Below are 11,710 nucleotides of genomic sequence, written 5' to 3'. Positions count from 1 at the left end.
TCAGATGTATGGTCGGTCAGTCTACCTTCATGGTTAACATAAATGTAACCTTCCAATTGTACTTGTACACTTTTCTTTTAAATTCTAGGAGGGAAAACAAATAATCACACACTTCATTTTGTATTTACCTATTACAATAGGTTGTTCAATACTTAACATGTAGATAACATACAAGATATGTTTGCAGAAAGTATGTTTGAGATACCTGCAAAAAGTACAGCTAAAGTCAAAACTGGAGAAGATACGTGGAGGATATTCAGATACATTTAATCTACACTGTGCCCCAGAAGTAACCAACTGCTTTACATAGGTTTCATCTTTTTAAAGAACATTTGAATGAAATCTTGAATAAGCTTTCCAAAAACTGATGAGAAATAAAAATGGCAAAACCATTAATTATGATAATGTATTTTTGCTTAAATGGATCCAGAGAACTATAAACGTGTTAGGCCTGGTATGAGGTTGTAATTGTGTTCTCATTATGTTTGAAGGGAATGATGAGGATTCACAATGGAAGGGTCATTCATTTGAGAGGCTTTGCTGCCCTCAGGTGGTGTATGTTAGACCTCACAGTTTCGTTGTCTAACTCAAATACAATGGATTTCTGTGTTGAACTTGAGAAAGATAGTGAGCAGATTAAATACAGCCTCTGATGGAAGAACAATCTAAATTGACATCATTCATTTTGTTAACACAACCTGTAACCTCTTCAGGAACCTGTGCTGCATTGTGCACAGATCAGATGGAGAGTCCTAACATTGTATGCATTCTGCTGCAGCTTCCCCTCTGTAACTTTACATCCAATATATTTACTTTAAATTAAATATTTCTGTCCAGCACCCCACCTTTTACACTTTATGTCAGCTGTCCTTAAGATTCAGGAACTTGTCAGTGACATCTTCAACAAATGTCAGAAGAATATTATAAAAAATATCAAATTGGTGGTTCATATTTCTTATATTGCATTTGCACACCCTGTTAAAGCTGAATTCCTCAAATTAAAACCTTGATATGTGTATGTCTAAACTTGTTAGCTGCTCCCGACTGTCTCATTGTATAATTGCCGGGATAACTCCGTTAGACTTATGCAGGGTTTTAAAGATATGGACAAAAGATCAAACACACTTTTGTTTTTTGTTTAATGTATAAAATTGAGAAGTTAAAACAACTTGAATAGCCTTTGACAAAACAGTTTTTCATTTCAAAATGTACACCAAACCACTCAAACTAAAGCTGACATGAATTATGTAACGAAGAAAAACAAACATGTTAAACCATGTCAAATCGCTCATATCATTCAAATCTTATAAAAACAAAAACTCTGTTTTAGGGAAATATTACAATGTGAAGCAAACCTATCTAATAACACACACCTAAAAGAGCTTTAACATTATAGCCATTAGTGTCAAACTTAATATGTTATCATATAAAATTCAATGCAGCTTTTGCTCCGTGTAGCTTCTTTTTAAAGATTATTGTTATCTTATTGTTGTAGCTGGAGTGGTAAGCTGGTTATCTCTGAGTTCATATTTGGCATCTTTTTTAGTGGTTTGTTGCTGTCTTTCTGATGCTTGGTCAAGCAGAAGTCCCTCCACGTGCCTGTAAGACATTTTAAAAAAGAATTATTAACTCACTTTTAACCCACAAAACTCAAAGTATTACAATCACATACGCAGTGTGCTCAACTTATTTACTTGCTTGAATGAGACATGGTCCTAGTTTAATGTGTTGTTTTTGTTTGAATTTCACAAGGAGCTGTTTGCTTTTTACCGGACTCTGACAGCTTCCATAAAGCAAAATGCGAAGAAGACTACAAAACATTTCCAACTCACCATTGACTTCAGTTCCTGTCCATGTCCATCCCCAGGCTTGTACGAGCCACTTTTCTTACTGTTCTCAACATATTCCTGAGAAAGGAAAGAAAGAGTTGTAGATAAGATATTGTACCCTCATGTTAATTATAAGAAAGTTATTCTTGTATTTTGAAAAGAAAAAAAAGTTCATAAATGTCAAAGATATAAAAAATGGTAATACCCTTTTTGGATTTTAAACAGTTTTTTTAATATTCAAAATGATTTTTTTTCTGTTTTCAAAGTCAGATTCAGCAACTCTGAAGCAAAACATTTTCTAAATGGCTTATTTTAGCCCAATGAGGGGAGATTTGATCATTAGCATCCGCCTTTCAGAAGTGCTGTTTTAAACTAGCTATTATCTATTTTTCCATTATTCAACAAGGGCTGAGACAACTAGAGGGTTTTAGATATGTTTTCCAAATATTATTGAAATTTAAAAAAAGCTGTGGCAAAATGTGACTATTATAAACTGATGAGTGCCAATAATTCTTCCTAATACTCTTTTACGTACCACTTCAGAACTAATCTGCTAATAAAGGTGGTTCCTTCATGAGACTCATTGAGCCCGAAAACACAAAATGCTTCTCTCACTTGGGGAAAAAGTGCCTTAATCTAGAAGTAATTATTGTTACTTCATTAGTTGTCAGCCTTTATGCCCTCACCATTAAGGCTTTGTCCATGTAGTACTCGCGTCCAGGGCTACCATCATTGTACTTTGAGTCCACAGCAAAACAGAGGAAGAGAACGTCCACCACATTCTCAAAGACCGAGAGGAAGCAGTGAGCCACCAGGAAGGCAAACACAGAGACGATGAGGAGGGGAAGGACCCACACGGTGTATTCCCGCTGGTAGTTCAGAGCCAGGACGCCGGCAAAGGCAGTACAGGAGACTACAAGCACCTGACAGAGTAGATATACGACAAGTTAGAAAACAATAAGTTCAGTTCGATGTGGGCAATATCACAGAATATGTCGTTGTGCGGTACCTTTCCCAAAAAGAGGACAAAGTCGCCGACAGTGTTGATGGCGGCCACTCGGAGGGCATTCTCCACCAGGATGAGGAAGGCGTCTTTGGCAGAGGTGCAGAAATTTGTGCTGTTGATGGCTGTCGCAGTGTAGGCATTCTGAAATTAAGCAATGCAGACGTGTACACTGTAAATACTTGGGATCTTGTTTCTACTTTACAGTATAATAGAATACTTTCCTTCACCAACCTGAAATTACTTACTTGATTCAAGTACGCAAGACATTTCTCAAGACACCACAGACAGCAAATACAGCCTTTCAGCATGCAGCGGGCACAGGCGTTTTCCTATGAACAAAGAAGGAATCAACACACTTGATTAAAATGTATGTATTTTAAAGTTCAGATGATTGCCACTTACAGGCTCAACATAAAGCCATAGTACCGTCTTTGCATAATTTAACAGCTCACCTTTCCCTTGAGCTGGCTGTGTATATACATTAGGATGAGGCGAGGGATCTTAACAAGCGTGATGATGAAGGAGCCTTTGGCCAGAGTACCCAAATGGTATCGGAAGGTACGTGCCATGGAGGAGAGGATGGGAGTTGCAGGCATCTGGGACTTATTCCTTAAGCAAATTAAAGAGAGAAATACATTATTGAAATTATACAGCCTGAATGGAATGAGCAAATAAACATGACAGCAGAGACAATAAAAACACTATAATAAATGTCTTCCTGTGGCTTCTTTCGTACCTTGTGAAGTAGTAGGTGACCACAGCTCCAGAGATGGTCATCTGCTGGAAGGCAAGTATGAACTCACTGATCCAGATGAGACCCACAGCGTGATACCACACCAAGTACTGGTAAGGCCCCTGCATCTGATATTCCACCAAGCCCGTAGAGTTGTTCTTCACTGCTGTCCCTGTGGAGGAAAACGAGCGGGAATATGGGATTGAGTCATTAAACAAAATATATAAATAGTTTGAATTGACTGTCCCTATGTCCTTTTGAGCATCCTACCTGGAATCATGGGCAAAAAGATTGTATCTTTCTGATATACACAGTCTATGACTCTTAACACATGAAAGACTACTTTGTCAACATTGTTCTTTATAAACTATTTCAACAACTAGTTCAACTCCGTTAAGAGAAAAAAGGTCAAACAAGCCAAGAATAAAATGTAAATAGTGTAAGCAATTTCTATCTATTTTAATTATTAGTATAATATCCTACGTTTGTATATTAACAAAAAAGAAGGTTTTACGGTTAGTAAAAATGAGCTGTAGAAAAACAAGTGGGAGATGAAGAGAGAAGTTATTTGACTCCATCCTCCCACATCACGAGACTGGCACAAGATTCCAAATGTGGGAGTTGAGTCATGCCACAAAAACAAGACAAAATGTCACAAGTGACCATTTAGTATTCTACTCGTTTGGGAATGTTACGAGCAACAGATCCGGCTGGTCTGTGTGCTTTGTACTTTTCGCAAGCATGTATACACCAATCCACACAAATCCGGGTACTGGAGCTCTCTGAAAGCTTTTGCTCTCACCTGAAGTCCCGAGAGTGAGAAGCACAGCGATCCAGTAGACCCAGAAGAGCATGAGGCAGAGGAAGGTCCAGAAAGGCTGCAGGGCCAGCAGAGGAAGATGGATGAACACTTTCCCAGCCACGTGGAACAGGGAGATGGTAAGGGCAACACGCTTCCTCATGAAGAACATCACAAGCAAGAGGACTACCTGGAGGTTCACACAAAGAAAGGATTGAAATATGGCAGAGGAAACACATCTAAATACATCTTTAATGTTGAGAGGTATACATGTATTACTCCTGTTACAGTGTTTGAATCCCACTGACTGCTTAGCAATAAATAATGTATGAACCCTGTGTAATGTAAAAAAGAGAGCAGCTCTCTAATAATAATATAGGATACTGCATCACCAAATACACCCATAAATAAAGTTCCTGTGCATCCAGTCATACCGTGAATATTGTAGCACCAATTGAATACACAAGCAGGGCTTTAACATTGTCTGATGCAACTTCTTTCCCAAATACTGATAGGGTGTTATTTTCGAGAGCCTTCCTGTGGTCTGCATAGAGCCACCAGAGGACGCCGGTCCCACCTGCAACCAATAGGAACGTGTTTAAATAAAACATGAATGTGCTAGCTGTCATCTTGTGTCGGCATAAGGTAATTGAGAGAGCCAAGATAAAACATAAACAGTGTTCAAATAATGATGAGGGTTCTGAAAATTACCTATGGAGCCGATGATTACTAGAATGGTTAGAATCCACATCAGTACTTTGGAAATGTAACGAATGACAACCATCATGATCAAGGACAGAACTGAAAAAACAAAAAACAGTGTTGATCAGGAGTAAACCACTAACATGGAAAACTTCAAATTTAAGAAATGTGCAGATTTTAGGGTACCTGTTTGTTGAAGTTACAATTTTGCTTAAACATGAATCAAACACACTTTTCAAATTCAATATAGCTATGTGTTTGCATTTCATTTGAACAGTTACTAAATAAAAAGCCCAGATGGTTGAATCTCTGTTCGGCTATAAATGATGTTGCCTTGACAATCAATCCAAACTAGAAAGATCAAATGATTAAAATAAAGGGAAATACAATTCACATGGGATCAGCTCTGTCTTTTTGCTGTACCAATGGGAGGACTTAGACCTCAAATGAATGACTGTGGGCTAAACTTCAGTGGATACCATGGCAGCAACCACTCAGACATTTCCTGTTATTTCCATGACAAAAATAGCTTCACTTCCGAAGTAGCCTTCCTACTGAACCCTCATGAGCAATTGTGCAGGGGGAGCAGCAGAGTTATTATTTGTTTAATTCATTGGATGAAAATAATTCATGCTATGCCTTAAAACATTCTAGATGTAATCATTTGTAATACCTAAAGCCAGTAGACAGAGGCCCATGATGATCTCCTTGCTGGCCATCACCCCGGCGACGACCCGGCGCAGCACGCTGTTGTCACTGACGAATGTGACGAAGGCCTGGGCGAATTCAGCATAGCAGCCGATATCCGTAGGAATACAGCGGTGTAACAGGGGGACAGACTTACTACAAACATGAAGGAAAACATTGGTTAATTTATTTTTAATGGATAGTCGTTGAACCTTATCTTTATCTGCATTATTAATTTGGTCCTTTTTTGTATTGGAATGAGAGTATGTTTCTAAATAGCAATGCTAAAAAGATAACAGTTCCCTATCTATAAATACCAGATACCCACAGAACAACATTTAAAAAGACAATACCCACATCGACCTTACTGGATGTGCCCTTTTATATTAAAAATAACAATATTGGAACAACACCAATTTATTGTAATAAAGGAAACAATTGGTGTTTGTAGGAACGCTATCTTGTCCAGTAATAAGTAAAGGACTTGTTGGTGAATAGATATTTAATTAAAGCCTAAAAAGATATGCTTGATTACCTTGGCAAGACAGGAAGTTTGGGACATTTAGTCGATCTATCTGCATGGCTTGTGTATCTTGTTGGAGATATATCATAGGAGCAGAGATGAGATCCTATAAACCGAAAAAAAAAGTTAGATTATGTTCAGTTTTATGAAAGTATTTGAGACTGGTTTGCAATGATTCATAATTATATTGAATGTTTATCCCATTTATGCAGAGAATTATTCATAAATATATATATATATATATGTGTAAAAAATAGATTTAATACACTGGACAACCCTTTCCCAAAAACAGTTGTTTTTTCCTCACCGTTATTCAGAGCAAACTGCTTTACATCATTGTAAGTTTGCAGTTCAGCAGCAGGACATTTGGAGACACACAGGGCAAGCGACTTGATCTTCCTGTTGATTAAATCAAGGTTGCAAGGGTCTAGAAAGAAAACATACCTGATGAGAAGGGGAAACAAATCAGGTTAGTTAACAGGTCAAAACTAATTGCTGCCACATCCAATAACAAACACTTCCCATATGAACCAAATATAAGTATATTTGGTTATTAGTATGCCAGTTGGGACTGTTTTCGTCTTTGCAGAAAATGAAAGATGGTGACATTTACTATCCTGTCGCACAGATCTGTCTTTGTGGCCAAAACGCCTTTTAGCCAAAGCCTCCATGGGCAATCAGCCCATCAATAAAGCATGACCCATTGTTCGAGTAAAACTGGGCCTACAGGCTGCATGCTGATGGAAAGCAACTGCCCAAAAGGAAAAATAAAATCAAAGACTTTCACATAAACAATGACTAGAGAAAGATTTGGGGCAATTCTGTTTGGGCGATACAAAAAAAAACACATTAACCTTGTCTGTCTAATTGAGAAATTATAAAAAAAATGAAGAAATGCCCCTAAAGTATGCTATTCAATCACATATTGTATATCAGAAATGTAAGCAGCAGAGCACAGTGTGACCATATGTCAGTGAAGTTCGGTGTTCCTGATATTAACCTACAATAACCTTCAAACTTTTCTGGACGCAAGAAAAACCATGTATTTTACTTAATGTCAACTTTTGTCTAAGAGAGAATCTTACTGCTCTTTGGAAATGTAATTGTTAAGTGAATATATGTAGGTTGTTGTCTGGATAGCTCAAATATATCAGCTATGTAAGCAAGAACGGAAGATAAACTGTTTACAAATGCAGTAACCGGTTGTTTGTGGCAAATTAGATTAGGATTATGTGATGCAATCCTTGCATGCAAACATGTAATACTGAACGCCTTCTTATGTGCCACCAACACTAAACTGCAGGGCAAAAGAGGTCACAACATTTCTCTTGAATATGTAAACAAATGTTCCGTCACTGTAGGGGATCTAATAAGGAAAAGAGATCAAATAAAATTACTTGAGGGACAGCATGAGGTTGATGCAACATATTTAAAAGGAACATATTTGATGAGACTAACTTGTTTTCTGTCATGTCCCGGCCACTGAGAGGTACTCCCTCTATCTTGGTGTTATTCTTTCCACAGGTGTTGCCATAACTGTCATATCCTCGGACCAGTCTGCTGGCAGCTCCTGTGGCGATGGGGTAGCCACAAATAAACGCCTGCAGATGAAACAGATTTCAGCAGCTAATGTTAACTATGCAGGATAACATGAAATACACCAATTTAGTATTTTAATTACAAAATTGCACAATGCAGCAGGTTACTTTGACAACATTTAAAATATAAATTACATGGGTTTTCATTTGCCAAAAATTGAGATGTTTGTATGAGATTAACGTTAAAGTAATGCCCTATAATGTAACAGCCCTGAGATCAATCATAGCCCCATGAAGGTTAACCTGATCAGTTTTTATTGAGACTGTTTTAGGGAGTTGTTGACTCAATTTTGTATATTAAATCATATATACATATACATCTCATCCAAAATTATGATAACATTGAGTCAACAATCATGTAGTACAAATGTTCAATAAAAACTGAAAACAATAATGGATACAGCATCTACTGCTGTGATTTGGCTTTGCTGTTTTGTTAAAAAAAAATCACGCGTTGAGTTAAGGTAATTAAATGGCGACTCAATGTAAACGCACATAGCTAAAAACTTACCATGCCAGCACCAAACAGTATGAATATGAGGAGCCATGGGATGTCCGTGCAGCTGCGCTCCTCCAGCGGTTTCCAGTCTCGTTTAATCTGCCAAGGCATAAATAAAAGACAACAAAAGATTAAACAAGATATAATTAATGCTGTTTAGTTGTAGCTCCTGCGATGCAGTTGCCTCCCAGCTGTACCGAGATCTGCAGACAAATCAGTGAGTTGTTGTTGCTGCTGACTGTAAAACAAGCTGCTGCACTGCTGAAGTGACGCTATTGTTCACACGTTGTCTACACAAAATCCTCTGCGGTTTGGAGTAAGGATGTTAGGGTTCAAGGCAGAAATAAGTTTCATTGTATTGTAGCTAACTTACCTCGGTGCTGCTGCAGCATCCCATTGTAAACAACTTGAGCTAACTTTGACGAAAACAAAACTTTAAGTGCCTTTTTCGGTAAACGTGTTCACCTCATTTCTCTTTCCCTTTTTGCTTTTCTTTTTTCTATTTCTAACAATATACCGCTCGCAAAAAATATACAGCTTTGTTGGTGACCTCTTCAATTCAGAAACTAACGCCCATAAAATAAACTCCGTTGTTTCAGGTAAACGCGGAAGAAGCCAAAATTCTCACGTTGCGTTCAAGGGCTTTCAGAACTATTTGAATCATATTTAAAGAAATACTGCGATATCGCGACTAATTTAATTTAAGTTCTTGTTGTTTTCAATGGTTCACGTTGCATTTTTGATTTAGTTTATTTCCCACTTGACTAGCATTGTGAAAACATTGACAATTATACACCTTTTAAAACAGAACAGCTTAATTGTAATGCAGGATTTAGGAAGTTACAAGTCACAGTGAAAGCAGCATAGCTTTAGACTGGAGGCATGTAGACAGCACACACGTGTTGAATGTGGCGCCGTTTGCTGGAGTAATGAAGTAATGAATGCTAACTGCGAAGTAATGTGGATGAACATACCGGTAAATAGTGTCCGGACTCCAGACTTGTTTCAAGAAAAAGCAGAAAATGTTCTTAAAATACACACAAGGCTTAATTAACAAAAATGAACAACAATTAAGGAGATTATAAATTTGCAAGCTTAACTGTGCCACACTACAGTTGCAATGTCACCCACAAAGGTGAGTAAGATTCAGTTTAAGACTGTCTTTGCCCAAGTTGTAAGATGTGTCTGTAACAGTTTGTTAGCCTACGTTATTCTCATTCCGTCATGTTGGAACAGGCTGCTTATTCCTTTGTATAAATCGAAACTCAAAGTTTAGCAACATCCCTGCTAACTTATTGCTAGCCGTTAAATTAGTTTCACATTGAAAGAGCAAAGGAGAGGCTTGACAATACGTTTGAGTGGCACTAACAATGACCACCACACAATACCTTACAACTATACATGTCCTAACAACTGAACTAACGTGCATACGATAAGCTAGCCACAGTGCTTAGGCTAGCCTATACAAATGTAGAATTAAACATAAACTACCAGATAGTTGCTTATTTACATGTCTCCCCCTATCTCCCCACATGTATTCATATAAGGTTTTGTCGCCATCTGCAGTCTGAGTCATGTTATTACAGTCCGTTTCTTAATCACATGCTTATTATTTGATATATTACAGACTCTCAGACATAGTCCTGCTGCTGGGGAACCACAGGGCTTCTTCTTTGCTCAGAGACATTTGAGTAGGGATACCTGCTGAAAAACAGACTGCACTGCATGTGATGAGAGCTTTAGGGAGGCACGTCTATTCAAAAGCAAAGGTCAGTGATCTGCTAGTTGAATCTTGTCTCTGTGTTGTATCTTTAAACACCTTTTTATATTTGTGGAATCATCATAATTTTTGTCTCAGAAAAAGAAGTTTCTGCCCTGACACATTTGATTCGTGTTCCATGCTTGAAGTTGTTTCGAATTACTATTTTAAAAGAATGTAACTATTTGTGGCTCTGCAGCTTGTAGTACCATCTTTTTCAAGAAAATAACACCCCCTGCCTTCTGCTTTTCAAGACGTTTCTTCTCCTCATAGTGAAAGTTTCCTGAGCTGTACACTTCCTGAGTGGGCTGAATGTCAAACAGTTTCTTGAAGAAGAAGTGCCTTGCATATTATTTTCCTTTTTGCCCATTTGACACTATATAGATTTCTACTGCATATTTACCTACCAGAAGGGAAGGTAAATATTTAACTTCGGAAGTCTTATTGGGAGTCCTCAGTGTTTCCCACAGAATTTGATTCTATTTGTGGGGGCACCACACCACAACCGCACCGGCAAGAAAAGCCAAAGGCCCCTTAACCTATTCGGGTGGCCCACGCAAACACCCCCCCCCCCCTCAAATAACAAAATACAAGCGAGGTCATGGCTACTGTAGCAGACAAAGTTCTTGTTGCTCTGTGTTGTGTTGTTAATGAGTGAGACACACCGGAGTTGAGGATCTGTGGGGTTTATTCTCCCAAAAATATAATTGACAATTTAGGCATTTAGCAGACGCCTTATTCCAAAGCGATTTACAATGACCAATTACAGGGACATTCTCCCTGGAGTAACTGTGGGATAAGTGCCTTACTCAAGGGCACACTAGTGGTGGTGTTCCAGGCGGGATTTGAACTCACAACCTTTCCATCATCAGCCTCACTATCGATTAGACCACCAAAAGAAAAAGAATACTCTTTATGAGATCTATTTGTCGCGGACGATATTTAATTGTGGCGGCCCGCCACAAATGAATCAATGTATGGGAAACACTGGTCCGTATTCTCTGACAAGTGCAACCTTTTTGCAGGATTGGCTCCTAATAATAATCCCAATTAAAACAATCAAATGTTCAGACAGATATATGCACATTCTCCTCATACTATACAATGGCTGTTATTGTGTCAATGAGTGTATAGTGAACTCTGCACTGTGACGATATCTGAGTGAACAAGGGCAGATGTTTGGCAATTACATTTGGAACCAAAATGCAAGCTGACATGGAGGGGAAACGTAAGTGTTCAGAGGTCTCTCTCATCATATGATGAAACAGCTCCTCCTGGCCCCTCATCTACTGACTCTTCATCTCAAGTATTTCCTGCTGATGCTGCTTTGGCAACGGTGTCCAAGGACAACACGTTTTCCTGGATCCCTACTGGAAGAGTCAATGCCAACAGAGCATATGTTCAGCAGAATCCCGGCTGGGCGGGGGTTTAGTGCGTCACCATCTTGGCCTCAAAAGGTCTGGTCCACTCAAGAATCATTCCTCATAAACAACAAGACAAGAAGATAAACATTGTGTGTCTGTCCTCAGATGCTTTTAAGATGCAAACTGTTAGAATATGTTGAACTTTGGAGGA

The 11,710-nt window shown here is 38.4% G+C and overlaps 1 protein-coding gene across 1 annotated transcript; it reads right to left on the bottom strand.

The window, feature by feature from the left end:
* Window positions 1–1,122: 1,122 nt before the first annotated feature.
* LOC117543401 (choline transporter-like protein 1) lies at window positions 1,123–8,998 on the bottom strand. The gene is made up of 16 exons (XM_034211677.1): window positions 8,750–8,998; window positions 8,389–8,475; window positions 7,738–7,880; window positions 6,587–6,723; window positions 6,292–6,385; window positions 5,743–5,912; window positions 5,079–5,168; window positions 4,802–4,944; window positions 4,371–4,557; window positions 3,572–3,740; window positions 3,288–3,444; window positions 3,081–3,164; window positions 2,839–2,976; window positions 2,516–2,752; window positions 1,833–1,907; window positions 1,123–1,599 (listed from the first exon to the last, which is right to left on the bottom strand). Exons 1-16 carry the CDS (start codon window positions 8,771–8,773, stop codon window positions 1,576–1,578), a joined length of 1,959 nt encoding a protein of 652 aa, XP_034067568.1. The 5' UTR covers window positions 8,774–8,998; the 3' UTR covers window positions 1,123–1,575.
* Window positions 8,999–11,710: the final 2,712 nt, after the last annotated feature.

The sequence above is a fragment of the Gymnodraco acuticeps genome, unplaced genomic scaffold (assembly GCF_902827175.1).
Source record: "Gymnodraco acuticeps unplaced genomic scaffold, fGymAcu1.1, whole genome shotgun sequence".
Lineage (NCBI taxonomy): Eukaryota > Metazoa > Chordata > Actinopteri > Perciformes > Bathydraconidae > Gymnodraco > Gymnodraco acuticeps.
The sequence above is the reverse complement of the archived record's forward strand: the minus strand, read 5'-3'. Positions and strand labels throughout refer to the sequence as shown.